This window comes from Symsagittifera roscoffensis, chromosome 9 (genome assembly GCF_963678635.1).
Source record: "Symsagittifera roscoffensis chromosome 9, txSymRosc1.1, whole genome shotgun sequence".
Classification (NCBI taxonomy): Eukaryota; Metazoa; Xenacoelomorpha; order Acoela; family Convolutidae; genus Symsagittifera; species Symsagittifera roscoffensis.
Window position 1 is genome coordinate 30,284,854 of NC_087070.1, and position 17,838 is coordinate 30,302,691.

General features: G+C 34.2%; 2 protein-coding genes across 2 annotated transcripts in view; both read right to left on the reverse strand.

Moving 5' to 3' along the window:
• Positions 1–17,838, reverse strand: part of LOC134854897 (uncharacterized) — a 582,728-nt gene that overhangs the window by 207,061 nt on the left and 357,829 nt on the right. The window lies entirely within an intron of this gene.
• The window catches only part of LOC134854896 (proteasome activator complex subunit 4-like), a 207,032-nt gene that overhangs the window by 4,798 nt on the left and 184,396 nt on the right, over positions 1–17,838 (reverse strand). Inside the window, exons 13-17 of the mRNA XM_063871256.1 lie at positions 9,402–9,551; positions 8,324–8,988; positions 6,414–6,643; positions 1,193–1,401; positions 659–870 (exon numbers count right to left, since the gene is read on the reverse strand). Of these exons, the coding sequence (XP_063727326.1) occupies positions 659–870; positions 1,193–1,401; positions 6,414–6,643; positions 8,324–8,988; positions 9,402–9,551 (1,466 nt within the window). The remainder of the gene's footprint in view (positions 1–658; positions 871–1,192; positions 1,402–6,413; positions 6,644–8,323; positions 8,989–9,401; positions 9,552–17,838) is intronic.

The following is a 17,838-nucleotide window of genomic DNA, read 5'->3' on the forward strand; positions in this document are numbered from 1 at the left end:
GTTCATAAACGCAAGAAATTAAAAAGAAAAACAGATTTAAAAAAAAACTTCAACTTTACACTTTCAAAAAAAATAACATGGCTTTACATATTTTTGAATTTCAAGAACAAATTATGATTGACACTTTTTTTTTAATCAAAATGACTTAAATTGAGAAAACAGGTAGTCTTAATTCTTCAAGGTCAGAGTAAAGTCTTAAACTCTTAACTGAATCGATAGGTAAAGTTTTAAATCTTCAAGGAAATCTGAAAACTAAATTCCACTTTCGAAGCTAGAATTCGATCACGTTTTTTGTGACCTTTATACTTCTGTAATTGGAGAGCGCATCTTAACTTACTTGAAGCAGATGAATTATATTGAACTCAAATACTGCATATATGAAATGCGTATATATTCTCAAATGCAATAATATATATATTTACATAATAATAAATATATATATGAATTCACTTCTGTAAAATATTAGAGCATTTTGAGACTTTTCCTCAAAAAAACGAAAAAAATCATCATGACCAATATAAGAGTCCGAACTACGCTTCTCGACTCTTAATTAAATTTAAAACTTATTATTTTAATATTAATATCAATTCATTTGCTATCCATTTTTTCTATTAATATTGAATTTTTTATTAATCATAATATAGCGAGCGAACGGAACCTTTTCGATACTCTTCCTCAGGACTTGAAATGCGTGTGACTGCAAGAGAGGCGCCATTGCTATCTTCTGCACATTACTGACAGCTATCCTCACGTGGTCTGGCTCTGGGTCCAGTCCATCTACCAGACAGAGTGCCGGCAGAAGGGGGTACAGGAGGGCCGTGTTGTTGCTCAGGGCCGAGAAGGAGAGCAGAGACATGATGATCTGCGAGACTGAAACAGTGAATGACCAAACTAAAACCGGACGATGACCTGGAAGCAACGGACAACTCGACTGCCATTTCTTTAAATCTGTAGTTACGTGATTCCTGATACGTTGTTCCTTAGTTTTTTCTTCAGGCTGTTAACTTGCAGTTTGACCAGCCTGGGGCTTCAGAACAACTGAAAATTGTTTTCATTGGGTTTGCCTCAAAGTCTTTGTTTTGAATTTGGTATCGTTCTGTTTTTTTTTGAAAAGAAAAATCTGATAGCAGAAAAGTATTTTAAAGATGAATATCTCAAAAAACTGCAGCTGTAAAATTGAACAAACACTAACTTGAACTCATTTTGTTGAGAACTGCTGCCGATTCTGACTCTGCACTGTTCTCGTCATTTGACGAAGGGGCCACAAAGTCCTTACGGCTAAGCTGATTGGCGACAGGCATCCACCAATCCGAGCACAGGTGAGTCAAGTCCATAATGGCTTCATCCGATCTGCACCACCACTTCTGACTGTGGTAGTATGCAATGCAGCTGGACACACTCCTGGAAGAGACCAATACCATTTGTTCACGAGACCAAGCTGCAATTCGCATACAAAGCCAACAGACCACTGGAGACCGAAAGATCCAAAAAAAAATGATTCTTTAAAAATTTTCAGCTCACAATTTTAAAAATATGCATCTTAAAGCACTTTCAATTCCAATATTCTTTTAAGATTTTGACGAAACTAACCCAACTTGGGAAAACACAGAAGCAAAGCTGATCTTCGCACCACTTGTGATACAATTTAGTATGGGATAAAAAAGCATGACACTCAAGAAGTAGCAAAGAGGTCTTCGAACGACGCTAGCATTGAAAAATTGCAAAAAATGAAAAATTATTAAAATGAAAAGTAGTTTTTTCATGCTTAAACTCATCAAAAGTTCACTGCTTGTGGGGTTGATTTTGAACATTCAAAAATTTGGTGCCACATCTAAACAAAACCCGAAAATTGTCGGCAAAATTTTATGGTAAAAAACAGCATGTACAGCCCAGATAGGTAGATAGGGAGTGCTACATATGTAGTTTATGCAAGGTGGTAATTGAGAATATGAGCATGTCAGCAGCGTCACAAATGATTCAATGATTTGTTTAACAGACTTAAAATCGAAAGGCCAAATTTCGATTTAACAACGCTTGCCGATCGCAATCGTACTTGAAAAAAATATATTTCTAAAAATCATCATGAAAAAACATCTCTTTTAAGTATTTAGATAGTTTTGGGTATTCTGCAACAAGTTATGGTGCACATTTCCAACTATAATTTTTCGTCCTTTAATTTGACCAATTCCTGCACCGGTGTAAAACAAAGATTTCAGAAGATACTGCACAATGTTGAGCTCGATCAGCTTTTTACTATTTCCTTCATTGGCCCACACACATTTCAAGTGTTGGTATAGGTTAGCACTAGCATTTCATATATATAACTTCACAAAATTTTATGGTTTTTCAAAATTTGAATAAAAAACTTTGCAAAATTTGAAACCACCAACCCTGTAATTGGTTGCTGTCAGAGTACACTCAAAAGATGCAGATCTTATTTTCATTATATGTGGTTTCTTATGAGTTGTTGAAAATTCTAAGCACCGGAGGTGCATTACACGCTAGTCTATTTTAAAAATGCCATGAACAATAGATGAAATGGCAATAACAAACATTCATTTAAAAGAAATTTTGAGTCGAGCTGTTAACGAACATTTTCGCAATTTTATTTTTTTCAGTGATTACAGTTTAAAGATTTCAACCTTTATATATATTATAGTTCTTTGAAAAAAAATGTACTAAGAAAGATCACATTTCGGAAGCTTAAAACAAACAGCAGTCGCTTTGAACGCACGGTTTGCAACACATGAGAGCAGGGGCGGATCTAGGATTTTCTCGAGGGGGGGGGGGCGGATTTTCAAAAAATTTTCCAAATTTTGACGACCTTTTTTTTTTTTAGGTCGAACAAATTGATTTTTCGAGACCTCCCAAAGCACTGTTTTGCCCCTATTTTGGCAAAGTTTTCTGCGCCGCAGGCAAATTTTTGAAAAAATAGTCAAAAAAGCCGTTTTTGGGCAATTTTTGAAAAATTTTGACAAAAAAATAGCGTTTTTTTGGCGCGCGCTCCTCCTCAAAGTTAGTATATATTGGCGCCCAAGGCGCCTTTAGAAAAATTTTAGGGTCGGTCGGCCGAAAAGGGATTTCTGAAAAAGTATCAAAGGGGGGACCCTTTGGGTCGGCAGGGGGTCGAATCCCTGAGCCCCCCCCCCCCCCCCCTAAATCCGCCCCTGCATGAGAGTACTGTCGCAAAACAACAACAGGATCAAATTAAGAAACTTTTCAATTTTAAGTTTTCTATAAACAAACTTCAAAAAAAATGAAAACTACATATCTCGAAAATTTCAAAACTTGAGCACTCATATTTGGAGGCAAGATTCGCAACCCCTGAGAGTACTTTGACAGCCCCCAACTAAAGGGTTAGGAATTTCAAATTTTGAAAAAAATTTAAGTTGTCTGAAAGTTTTTTTGAAAATAACAAAAAACGTCATATCTCAAAAACTACAGAGATTTGAGCAGCCTTATTTAGAGGCAAGATTCGCAACCCCTGAGAAAACTCAAACAGCCTCGCACTACAGGGTTAGGAATTTCAAATTTTGAAAAAAAAAGTTAATTTAAGTTTTCTGAAAAGTTTTTGAAAAAATCACAAAAAAAGTCATATTTCGAAAACTACAAGGATTTCAGGGGAAAACTCGCAACTACCAAAAGTACCTTCAAAAGAGTCTCACTAAAGAGATGGGAACTTGACATTTTGTGAAATTTTTTATATCTAAGTTCTTTCAAAAGTCTTGAAAACTACGAAAAATCCTAAAAAAAGTCTCGAAAACTACAACGATTTGAGCAGTCGAATTCAGAGGCAAGATTCTCACCTCCTGAGAGTACCCTCACACTTTCCATATACAGGATTGAGATCTTCACAGTTTTTGATCTTTTTTTAATCTTAAGGTTTTTGAAAATGTTCGAAAAAATCATGAAAACCGTCATATCTCGAAAACTACAAGGATTTGAGAAGTAAGATTTGGAGGCAAGATTCGAAAACCCTCAGAGTCAGTTCGCAACTTCTCATAGCCCCCAACTACAAGGTTAAGAATTTCAAATTTCGAAAATTTTTTAAAATTAAGCTTTCTAGAAACTTTTGAAAAGTCCTGAAAATTGCCGTATCTCGTAACCTAAAAGGATTTGCTTATTCATATATGGAGGCCGAAATTGCAACACCCGGTAAACCCTGACAGCATCCCACAATTGGGTTCCTAATTTCAAACTTGGTGAAATAAACACTGATTTCAAACAGGAAAATCGAAACAAAAATTAACCATTGCCATATACGATATAGCTTTAACGTGAAAAAATTCTTTTGTTTAATATGCAAAACTAATACGTTGAAAAAGCTTAAACATGGCCAGATAGTGAAGCCCGCATTTAAATATATAATCGATTTGATTTAAAATGACTATGCCGGAAATTGAAAGAAGCTCGCATGAAATTACGAATTCCCGGGCAGAAATTCTTCAATGCTCAATCCCTTCTTCTGCCTGTTCAACTCCTTTTTCAGGGTTACAGGGAGTTTAGTGAATTTTTTGTCTTGTTTATGGCAAAATGTGCTACTTCTTTCAGTAATCAGTATGGTGAACAGTCACGTCCACTTGCAGTTTTGCTCAAACTTTTCAAGTCATAATGAATTTTATGCAAAATCAAACGTGTTATTCTAAATTATCTCGACTAAGCATGCTGCTGGTAGTAAAAAGTAATCATTTTGAGCATATTTTGCAAAATGCTTACAAGTTGTCTCAACATCTATATCTGCAATTACGTTCGGCGGCTTCCGATGCTTTTTCACGATGCGCGACCACCTCTTGCTACCTTTTTCATACTTCTTTTGAAGGTTTTGTTTGACAACAAATCACTAATGTCTTTGAGATATTCCAAAAGCGTTTTTTTAAAAATACAATGATGTTTTGATTCATTGCGTACTTCAAGAAGTATGCAAGTATGTAGACCTGGTCGTTGTCACTAATGTTTATTTTCTTTTTTTTTTGGCAGAAAACGTCTAGTTCGGCAGTAAACATCGAGCAACTCAGTTTTTGGTCTTTTTGAATTTTCAATGTTTCGGTCTTTTTTTAACTTTAAAATTGTTTCTGGTTTTCTTTTAGTTATACTGTTTTTCTTTGGCTTTAAGATGAATCTCACTCAAGTTGTTTCTGGGCCTTGATTTTCGGGAGATTCAAGTTCGCAACTCCCCGCCTCACCCTCCAACTAACGGAATTTTCTACCCCAAAACCGTGTTGTCTAGTACTACATTGACTCGTTTTTTTTGCCTTCGGTCTCGAAAAATGACTTGTATGCGTTCTGGTTTACAAAAAAAAAATGTTTTTGAAAGTGTACCCAAACGATCTGCGTAAAATGGAGTGCAGCCAGTATTTAGACAACCGCGTATTCATACTCGTCAGTATTTAAACAAGTACTGTATGAACCAATCAGAATCGAGAAAAGACATAAATAATCCAAAATAAATCATAATAGTTATTTATTAATTTCTTCTTTGCCTCGATTCTGATTGGTTGAAACAGTATTTGTCTAAATACTGACCGAGTCTGAATACGCGGTTGTCTAAATACTGCTATGTAACCGCGTAAAATGAATGCTCAAAGATCTCCAAGCATACAGTCCTGGTTATGTTAACACTCTATAAAATGATGAGTTTGTCCTGGTTGGTTTTTCTTTTGTTAATTATAAAATCATTGCATCCAGATTAACGCTTGAACTCGAAGTAACGTTTGACATCGAAATCTCCACAGATTACAAAATTTGCTTTCTTATTTCTGTTGATTTCCTCAACTTTGGAGTTAATGATTTAATCATCAATTTTGTGATCGTTTTCAGCATTAGGCGGATAAAAAAGAACTGCAAAATCAATTTTTCAAGCACGAAAGAAATCCAGATGAATTCAAAATACTTGCGTTCATCCCTGAGACATATAGATGCCTTTATTTCATTCTTAAATAAACACAGACAACTCCGCCTTTACACTGATCTTCGATAGTGAAGTATGCCTTACTTTTAACAAAGATTGTGAACTGAATTTGAAAAAAATTCAAACCGCGGAACATCAATTGGAGCGTGGACAAATTTTACGACTTTTCCTTAAAAAACCAACCAACCTGATTTATATAAAAGTGCTATCAAATGCAAACTTCGCCAGACACCGACAAAAATGTGTACCATGTTTAATCTTTCGTCACACCACGCCTTTAATAAGTTGGAAAACGAGTGAAATTAATTATTCTTAAGATTTATGGAGACTTTAAAATATGAAAAGATTCTATAGTAGACTGAATTAAACGAATTTATTCGGTCAAAAATGATAACAAGACAGGCAGAAGGTTTCTAGAAACAAAATAATTTATGAGTAACCTTACTTCCCTGTCCTATCTGTTGAACAAAAACTGAATAAATATTCGAAGAGCATCATTACTCACTGACAAGCAACTGTTCGGTACTTTGTGAACCTGCTGCCCATGAAATCCATCATGAAGTGCATGTGTCTCTCCTTCAGACTGTTGGCCTCGAAGTTCATACACACGAGCAAGTTGTTCACAGCATTCGCCAGCAGAGTGCCATTTCTGTTGTATTCTGTCGGGAAAAATGAGGTAGATAACTTTTGAAACAGCCACTCGAACAGCCACTGGATCCTCATGGGGTCAAAATCCTTCAAAAATATGATCCAGGGTTTTGACATCTTTAAATTAGTTAAAAGCGCAACTTTCGCACTTACCGACAAATATGTCTGGAAAATACTGTACGACCAATGAAAATAAATATTCGTACCACCTTAGGGCAAAACTGCTAAAAGCTATCTTTTTATCGATAAAAACAAGAGAAATTTTGTTAACTCATCATTGCGAAGAAAGTTACTTACTAGAGCAAATAAGATGGAATATGAATTATATCCTTATAACTCAACAAGGAATTTTTTTAAAAAAAAATACCTAAAGAACAACTCCATCAGTTGATCCACTCAGTTGACTCACATATGACAGCTTGATAGAAATGATAAAAATGCGTTACAAGATGGTGAATGGAAAAGGACAGAAATAACTTTTTTTTTGAAAAGTTAAAATAATGACTTAGTCGCCGGAAAACATAGCCAGAAAAAGTCAAAAACGCTGCACATACAAAAACTTCAAGTTTGCATGGGATGCTGTTTATAAACAACCTTTAAAAGCATTGCGAATCATTCTCAAGCAGCAACTAAGGCGACAAATTTGGTCGACCACTCGGTTTCACATGGAGTTTCACTCGGTTCTCCGCAAGCTAAAAAACTTTGCCCCTGGAACGTACATCACTAACGACAACCAAACCTCCCTCTTGAGTGTGCTATACATAGAGGAGGCGCCTATACCAGCACAAAGACAATATCATTGGAAAAGATGGTTCCCCTTCTACGTCGGTTTTGCCGCTAGAGACCTTGCGGGAATTGCAGTGATAGATTATACAAGACGATTAACAGAAAATCTCTAACTCAATCTCTCTCTCTCTCTCTATCTCTCTATCTCCTAAACAGACTCGATCTCTCCAATTCAATCGGAAGTTTGGAACCACAACAACCACATTTTTCGATATAAAAACAAAACTATAGATATAAAAAATCTGAGAAATAAAGACTGTACGACCCATCCGTACTGAAACAAATTATGGCATGGGAATGTATTTTGCCCTCGAAATTACGCAAAACAATTTGAGCAAGCCGATATGAAACAAACCGAAACTATTTAAATCCAATCTGTTGAAAAAAATCGAGATTTTGGAAAGTAAGTCAGCAAAAAGTTATACCAGATAACAAATGGCATCTAAAAAACCGGAAATGAACCAATGGAAACAAGGAAAAAGCCACGAATCCGAACAAAATCAACTTATTTCCAAGAAATCTATTAAGAAAATTAGTTTTCACCTGGCCTACCGAACAAACGTTACCTAAATACTACCTAGGTGATAGTCATTTTATTTAAAATTTAAAGATATTGAGCATTGCGGCAGCAAAATTTACCATTCCTACTCAATTGACCATTCTGTGGACAAAATTATTTACGGGGAAAAGTCTTCCACACAATTGCAACACCCTCACCGATTGCAGGGGTAAAATATGAACACTTATGTTCATTTAACAGCATAAACACAATTTCGAGAAAATGCAGTAAAAATGAGTTTTGAAGCTAAAAACGTTTTAAGAACAGTTTTGCCATGATATTTACGCCCGCCTATTTTGTCGCCCATTTTCAAACTAATCAGCAAAGAAGATTTTGACTTCGAAAAACCCATTTTTTCTGAAAAAAAAACTTGATTTTTGATTCACTTTGGCTCCAAAATATCAATGTTGTCAAAACCCTGCCTTGATAGCATGCGAGAAGAAGGTATCCCACACAGGCATTGAATCTTGAGTCGCTACCGATATCTTGGCCTCAACTATTGGTAAAATATACTCTTTACACTTCTCACACTGCTCATAAGTCCACAACTTCGAAGCATGTATGGCTCCGCAGCAGAACTCAGCTAAAAACCTATGCGAACTATCTGTCGTTTCAGTCACAACTTTTCGCACAGGAGCGTTGAAAATGTCAAACGCTTTTTCTTGCAGAAATCTAAAAATGAACTGCCAAATTTTGTATCGACAGAATTTTCCGCGTTCTCGTGAGTTTTGCTCCGAATTAACTCCCACTTTTTTCTCTTCGGCGCTGAGATGTTTCACAAATAATTCAATATTATGTGCCTCAGAGAACCAACTGATCACAAATGTTTGAACTTCTGTCAGTTTTTCCTGCTGCATTTCAGTCGAAAAATGAGAACTCAATTTTTTCGGAGTCGCGTACAAGTCTCGCACTACACCCTCTGCTTTGCAGTTGAACATGTAGAAATTTCGGTCTACAAACTGCCGATTATTGTAGTCAGTAGCATCTAGTTCTATATCGCGAGAGTAACTGATCCATTTTTTCAACTGTTTTTCGTCTAACTTTTCGGCTTGTGTTAGGTCCAAGGCGGTACCATGAGTTGCATTATCTAAACATACATGTTTATAGCTTAAAGAGTTATATAAACTTCTAAAAACTGGAGAAGAGTCTTTAAAGAGCTGACTTAATGAAGGGAAAAAAGAAAATCGGGGCTTCATGAGTTTCCTCAATAAGGTTTCTTAAAATAAGGACGAGCAAATAATATTTCTAAAGAACTTTAGCTGAATATAAGTAGTCTTATACGTTTTTGATAGACGCGCAGTAGCTTCTTTGCCCTCAAATGATTCAATCGATTTGTAAACCAAAAACAAAGCAAAAAGTATTGATTTAAGCTATGAACGGAATTAATCACAAGACGCTTCCTAATTTTCAAAACAATAATAAAGACCATGATACGCCGCCAATAACCAATCTCTAGATAGAAAGAGTCGGATGCATCAACAATTTAACCAGTCAACTTACACAATTGGTAGAGTGGCTTGGCCGATTTGAGAGCCCTAACTTTGTTGATTTCCAACAGGAGTCTGGTCAGAATGTAGCCACAGTGACGAATGGCTGCAGTCTCACTTAGTGTCGCTTCCAGTACCAGTTTGGCTACTCTCCGAGGAGTACCTGTGTTCAAGAAAAAAGATAACTTAACAATGTGAAGGACGATTGGCTTTTCGGCGTTCCATTTTTACAGCAAATGTATCACACTAAAGCTCTTTTATTTTCTTAAATTTTTAGAAAAAAACTAGCCTAATTTGAGAAAACTAGCAAGCCCGTCTCCAATAATCAATCGGGTTGCAAAAAAAATCTGATCAAGCTACTCAAAGTAAACTATAAGCGAGGTGTTCCAGCTTGAAAAAATTGAAATATTTCAAGTTAACTCATGAAGCGATTCGGATGCCAAAAAGTATAAATTTTTCTGTTGAATCCTCTTTGAAAAATTTGATTGAGCTAATCGAGTTATTTGTTAGAGAAAATCGGTCTGTGAAAAATCAAACATTTCTTGAGACAACTATTCAAGCTATGAAACTTAGAAAACTCAAATCCGCGAAAAATGTCTCTAAGCAAGCTATTGAAGCTATCAAAGCTTAAAATAGTTCAAGTTATATCATGAAGCAAACCGAATGGCGATATTTTTAAGTTTGTTATTGAAAAAAGTCAAGCAATGAAACCTTGAAATAAGGCAAGTTGATTCTTAGACCAAATCAGATGACGAAAAATCAACTTTTTTAAGCAATTTATACGAGCTATTAAACTTTGAAATATTGCAAGTTACTTCATAGATTTAACATTGCAAGTTAAAAATTTCTCAGTAAGTTATTTATATTATGAAACATTCACATATTTCAAGCCATTTCATTAAGGAAATCGGACAGCGAAAATTATAAGTTTTTCCATTGCAGCCAATCAATCGGCGAAACTTTGAAATATATCAAATTACTTCATCGACCAAATCAGTTTACAAAAATTTCAAGTTTTTCTGAGCAAGCTATTCAAGCTACGAAATTTTTGAATTGTTTAATGTTTTCAATCTAAATGGGATCACTAAATTTAAAACTTTTCTAAGGAAACTGTTCAAGCTATAAAACTTTGAAACTAATCAAATCGGATAGCGAAAATTTGAAGCTTTTCTATAGAAGCCATTCACAAGCAAGTTTGAAACATTTGATAGAAACACTTGAAACAATTTTTTTAGAGCGAATCAATTCGCGAGAAAGTCGAGTGAGTTTCACTTAAGCAATTCATGGAAACATGAATTATTTCAAGTTGTTGTTTGGACCAAAACCTAATGTTTAGTCGAAAAAATTGAGGTTTCTAGAAAACTAAGTCAGCTATGAAACTTTGAGATATTTTGTGAAGCGAATCGGCTCAGGAAAATTTTTCATAAGCAAGCTAATCAAGCTTCAAAACTTTGAAATAATTCAAGTTATTTCATGAAGGCAATCAATTTACAAAAAGTAAGATATACACCCTATGAAATATTTTAAATTGCTTTCGTTGCGAATAAAATTCAAGTTTTCAATCAGCAGGCTAGTCAAGCCATGCCACACTGAACATTTCAAGTTGTTTCATAGAGCACATCAGTTCACAAAAAATGTTCCTTAAGCAAGCTATCCAAGCTACAAAAATTCTTTAAAAATTTCAGTTGTTTCATAGATCACATCAGTTCGCAAAAAATTTTCCTGAAGCGAGCTATCCAAGCTACACTTTGAATTTTGAAATATTTAAAAGGGAATCGGTTAAAGAAAAGTTTGAGCCTATGGAGCCTATGAAACATTTCAAGTTTTTGCGTAGACCAAATCGGTTCGCGAAAAGTTTTTCCTTGCACCCTATTGAAATTACGATGAAGATTCGGTTCGCAAAAAAAAAACGTTTTCTACGCAAGCTATTCCAGCTATGAAACTTAAAAGCTTAAAAGTTTAAAATGTTTCTCTATGCAAGCTATTCAAGCCTTAAATCTGTGAAATATTTTAAGTTTTTCTAAGCAAGCTTTTCAGTCTACAAAACTTTGAAAAAATTTAAGTTTTTCGTAGACTGATTCGGTTCGCGAAAAAATTAGGTTCATCTTTGGAAGCTATTTAAGCTATGAAAGTTTTCAAGTTGTCTCAGAGACAAATCAGTTCGCAAAAAATTGAGTGTTTTAAAGCAAACTATTCAAGCTTCGCAACTTTGCAATATTTCAAGTTTTTTCTGGACTGACTCGGTTCGCGAAAAGAATAAGTTTTTCTAGGCAAAATATTCAAGCTACGACATTTTTCAAGATGTCTCATAGACGAATCAGTTCGCGAAAAATTTAACAAATTTTGCTTACGCATTTTATTAAGCTATGAACATTTGAAATATTTCAAGTCAATTTACAAAGCGATTCGGTTCATGAAAAGTTTTCCTTAAGCAAGCTATTCAAGCTACAAAACTTTGAAATATTTGAAAGGTTATTGGTTCAAGAAAAGTATACGTTTTTTAGGCAAACCAATTCAATCTACGCGAACCAATTCAATCTACGCATCATTTCGAAATGTTTCATAGGCTCAATATGAAACATTTCGAATTGATGCGTAGATTGAATTGGTTCGCGAAAATTTTAAATTTTTCCCAGCAACCTACTGAAGCTACTAAGCTTCGAAATAATGAGGATTATTTCATACACTAAATCAGTTCGCAAAAAAAAACGTTTTCTACGCAAACTATTGTAGCTATGAAACTTCGACATTTTCCGAGTTAATTCATAGTTTGTTTTTAAGCATAGATGTTGCTATTTATAGTTGATTTGTTTCAGACTGAAATAAATCTGTAACAGCATAATTTCGGACAAAAAATGGGCCAAGTACTGTCTAGCCTTGAAGTTGAATCGAGTTCATCTTGCTCTGATTGATTCTTAAACGTTGCGCTTGATACTCCCTTAACCATTACGCCTTATGTCAGCTAAAGCATGGTATTAACTTTTCTGTCATTCGTTTAATATATAGGATTAGGCCAAAAGACCATTTTTTATACAGCTGAAAATTCTAAAAATTGAAATCCACTCTTTGAACAAAATCATTCGAAGTATTTTAGCATCATTTGCACTTTCATTTTCGGCATGCGAAACTTGACTTTCTTTTAGCAAGAAATTTAAATTGAAGTCAGCAAAAAGCATAAGCGCAAAAACTCAAATTTAAACGTGAACATCACCTTCCTAAGAAACATTAAGCGACCTAAACAAGTGTCTTCGAACGTCTTGATACCAACTAATGCACGTTAAAAAACAATAGATCAATTGGTAAACTCTTCATTCTGCTGAGAAGAGAATGCTTAAATTACAATTATTGCCAAATTGTTGACAATATCCTTTTCGGTCAACGAACCTGAACGAAATTAATTAACCGAAAAACGCTCATTTCGACGTCCTGTTTCTATTTTTCGTTAATCTCCACAGGTTAAAACCGTGTTTACCGGTAAAACACGAATTAACCTAAATTGGTGTGGTTTTTAACCGATTAAATTGCTCGAGGTCACCGATACATTGCCAACAATTTGGCGTAACTATATAATCAATTTATGAATTTAATAGACAGCGTTTTTTGCAGTATTTGTGTTTTTTTAGAGGTGGGCAAAATTTTCAATTTTCTCAACAAATGATTTTGAATCAATTTTCCAAAAGAAATCAAACACCAAATTTGAGCGTAACAACTTTTGACTTTCTTGAAACAAAAACCAAAATACCACACTACGTTTATAAGTGTATTCATTTTGTTCATGGACTCATAAAAGGAAGTGTCTAATTTATGATGAGATTAACTTGACCACTTGAATTTTCATGATTGACAATTTTTGATCAACACGTTTTTTTTATATTTTATACTCCCCATAGGAAATTATTGAAAAATAAACCCATTATTAAAAGTAAAAATAGTTCAAGTTTTTTCACACTTTCCTTCAGCAAATGGATTCAAAGCAAAACTGAACAAAGATAGACGGTTACTGTGCAAGTAGCACAGAAATTTCAGACAATAACATTAAAAAAACGCAAATTTTTTTTCTTCAAATTTCAGCCGTTTTTCTGCGTGATGTGATTAAAAAATCTTCAAAAAAAGAACACAAGCATATTTGAAAGTCAAAAACAAGACAAAAAACCATAACAATATTTGATAAAATTTTCTCAAAGTGCTTTGCGGAAATGTTTTGAAGTTTTTGACTCCCAAAAAGACGCTAGAAAACTCCAAAAACTAACTTTATACGAGTGAAACTAAGCTTTCACGGCTTAAATAAAGCATAAATAAGCTATTGTCGTTCAAATCTTGACTAAAAGGGCTTCAATGTGGCATATCACTCGACCCATTCCGTTCCGATGTTTATTTGTCCTAATTTTACGTGAAAAACAAAAAAAACTTAAACACCCCCGAATACAAAGTTCCGCCACATTTTCAATAGTCGGAACAAAAAACATAGCCAACAGACAGGTGGAAAACTGTCAATGAACTTAGGTTGAAAAAAATTGAGGTGAACTGACCGCATAACATTACATAAGTTCGTTTTCGGGCGCCAAAATGTGAAAACTTAGTATAAAATTCCTCTTGTAAAATATATCAGAATTTGAGACGTTTTCGATACATTAAAGCTAATTTGAGAGAACTGGAAAACTGGATCAATCGGTAATTTTTCATTCCACTGGCGCTTGATACTTGCTTTCGTTGCTTTCTTGCCCCATTTCAAATTGTTTTTTGGACCAAAACCTAATGTTTAGTCGAAAAAATTGAGGTTTCTAGAAAACTAAGTCAGCTATGAAACTTTGAGATATTTTGTGAAGCGAATCGGCTCACGAAAATTTTTCATAAGCAAGTTAATCAAGCTTCAAAACTTTGAAATAATTCAAGTTATTTCATGAAGGCAATCAATTTACAAAAAGTAAGATATACACCCTATGAAATATTTTAAATTACTTTCGTTGCGAATAAAATTCAAGTTTTCAATCAGCAGGCTAGTCAAGCCATGCCACACTGAACATTTCAAGTTGTTTCATAGAGCACATCAGTTCACAAAAAATGTTCCTTAAGCAAGCTATCCAAGCTACAAAAATTCTTTAGAAATTTCAGTTGTTTCATAGATCACATCAGTTCGCAAAAAATTTTCCTGAAGCGAGCTATCCAAGCTACACTTTGAATTTTGAAATATTTAAAAGGGAATCGGTTAAAGAAAAGTTTGAGCCTATGGAGCCTATGAAACATTTCAAGTTTTTGCGTAGACCAAATCGGTTCGCGAAAAGTTTTTCCTTGCACCCTATTGAAATTACGATGAAGATTCGGTTCGCAAAAAAAAATGTTTTCTACGCAAGCTATTCCAGCTATGAAACTATAAAATAGTTCTAGTTGTCTCAGACGAATCTGTCCCTTAAAAGTTTAAAATGTTTCTCTATGCATGCTATTCAAGCCTTAAATCTATGAAATATTTTTAAGTTTTTCTAAGCAAGCTTTTCAGTCTACAAAACTTTGAAAAAATTCAAGTTTTTCGTAGACTGATTCGGTTCGCGAAAAAATTAGGTTCATCTTAGGAAGCTATTCAAGCTATGAAAATTTTCAAGTTGTCTCACAGACAAATCAGTTCGCAAAAAATTGAGTGTTTTTAAGCAAACTATTCAAGCTTCGCAACTTTGCAATATTTCAAGTTTTTTCTGGACTGACTCGGTTCGCGAAAAGAATAAGTTTTTCTAGGCAAACTATTCAAGCTACGACATTTTTCAAGATGTCTCAGACGAATCGGTTCGCGAAAAATTTAACAAATTTAGCTTACGCATTTTATTAAGCTATGAACATTTGAAATATTTCAAGTCATTTTACAAAGCGATTCGGTTCATGAAAAGTTTTCCTTAAGCAAGCTATTCAAGCTACAAAACTTTGAAATATTTGAAAGGTTATTGGTTTAAGAAAAGTATACGTTTTTTAGGCAAACCAATTCAATCTACGCGAACCAATTCAATCTACGCATCAGTTCGAAATGTTTCATAGGCTCAATATGAAACATTTCGAATGGATGCGTAGATTGAATTGGTTCGCGAAAAGTTTAAATTTTTCCCAGCAACCTACTGAAGCTACTAAGCTTCGAAATAATGAGGATTATTTCATACACTAAATCAGTTCGCAAAAAAAAACGTTTTCTACGCAAACTATTGTAGCTATGAAACTTCGACATTTTCCGAGTTAATTCATAGTTTGTTTTTAAGCATAGATGTTGCTATTTATAGTTGATTTGTTTCAGACTGAAATAAATCTGTAACAGCATAATTTCGGACAAAAAATGGGCCAAGTACTGTCTAGCCTTGAAGTTGAATCGAGTTCATCTTGCTCTGATTGATTCTTAAACGTTGCGCTTGATACTCCCTTAACCATTACGCCTTATGTCAGCTTAAACATGGTATTAACTTTTCTGTCATTCGTTTAATATATAGGATTCAACCAAAAGACCTTTTTTTATACAGCTGAAATTTCTAAAAATTGAAATCCACTCTTTGAACAAAATCATTCAAAGTATTTTAGCATCATTTGCACTTTTATTTTCGGCATGCGAAACTTGACTTTCTTTTAGCAAGAAATTTAAATTGAAGTCAGCAAAAAGCATAAGCCCAAAAACTCAAATTTAAACTTGAACATCACCTTCCTAAGAAACATTAAACGACCTAAACAAGTGTCTTCGAACGTCTTGATACCAACTAATGCACGTTAAAAAACAATAGATCAATTGGTAAATTCTTCATTCTGCTGAGAAGAGAATGCTTAAATTACAATTATTGCCAAATTGTTGACAATATCCTTTTCGGTCAACGAACCTGAACGAAATTAATTAACCGAAAAACGCTCATTTCGACGTCCTGTTTCTATTTTTCGTTAATCTCCACAGGTTAACCGTGTTTACCGGTAAAACACGAATTAACCTAAATTGGTGTGGTTTTTAACCGATTAAATTGCTCGAGGTCACCGATACATTGCCAACAATTTGGCGTAACTATATAATCAATTTATGAATTTAATAGACAGCGTTTTTTGCAGTATTTGTGTTTTTTAGAGGTGGGCAAAATTTTCAATTTTCTCAACAAATGATTTTGAATCAATTTTCCAAAAGAAATCAAACACCAAATTTGAGCGTAACAACTTTTGACTTTCTTGAAACAAAAACCAAAATACCACACTACGTTTATAAGTGTATTCATTTTGTTCATGGACTCATAAAAGGAAGTGTCTAATTTATGATGAGATTAACTTGACCACTTGAATTTTCATGATTGACAATTTTTGATCAACACGTTTTTTTTATATTTTATACTCCCCATAGGAAATTATTGAAAAATAAACCCATTATTAAAAGTAAAAATAGTTCAAGTTTTTTCACACTTTCCTTCAGCAAATGGATTCAAAGCAAAACTGAACAAAGATAGACGGTTACTGTGCAAGTAGCACAGAAATTTCAGACAATAACATTAAAAAAACGCAAATTTTTTTTCTTCAAATTTAAGCCGTTTTTCTGCGTGATGTGATTAAAAAATCTTCAAAAAAAGAACACAAGCATATTTGAAAGTCAAAAACAAGACAAAAAACCATAACAATATTTGATAAAATTTTCTCAAAGTGCTTTGCGGAAATGTTTTGAAGTTTTTGACTCCCAAAAAGACGCTAGAAAACTCCAAAAACTAACTTTATACGAGTGAAACTAAGCTTTCACGGCTTAAATAAAGCATAAATAAGCTATTGTCGTTCAAATCTTGACTAAAAGGGCTTCAATGTGGCATATCACTCGACCCATTCCGTTCCGATGTTTATTTGTCCTAATTTTACGTGAAAAACAAAAAAAAAACTTTAACACCCCCGAATACAAAGTTCTTCCACATTTTCAATAGTCGGAACAAAAAACATAGCCAACAGACAGTTGGAAAACTGTCAATGAACTTAGGTTGAAAAAAATTGAGGTGAACTGACCGCATAACATTACATAAGTGCGTTTTCGGGCGCCAAAATGTGAAAACTTAGTATAAAATTCCTCTAGTAAAATATATAAGAATTTGAGACGTTTTCGATACATTAAAGCTAATTTGAGAGAACTGGAAAACTGGATCAATCGGTAATTTTTCATTCCACTGGGAATTTTAAAAAGAAAATTGAGCTTCTTTTGAAAAGAAAATTAGGTCTCGTTTTTCTGCACTATATGAACTCCTGTTACTCGAGACACCGTTAATTTTCCTTCCAGTTGGCTATAGAATTTGAACTTCTTTTATTCACTTAACAAGGTTTGTTCAATATAGCTTCGAAAACTTTCTCGGTATGTATCCATCAACCAAACCCTATGATATAGACATTGAACATTTGCAAAAACTCGGAAACTAAGTGACAAAAACTAAGCCAAAAGCTAGTATAGTGAGAATCGTTGTGAGTCAAGTTACTCGATT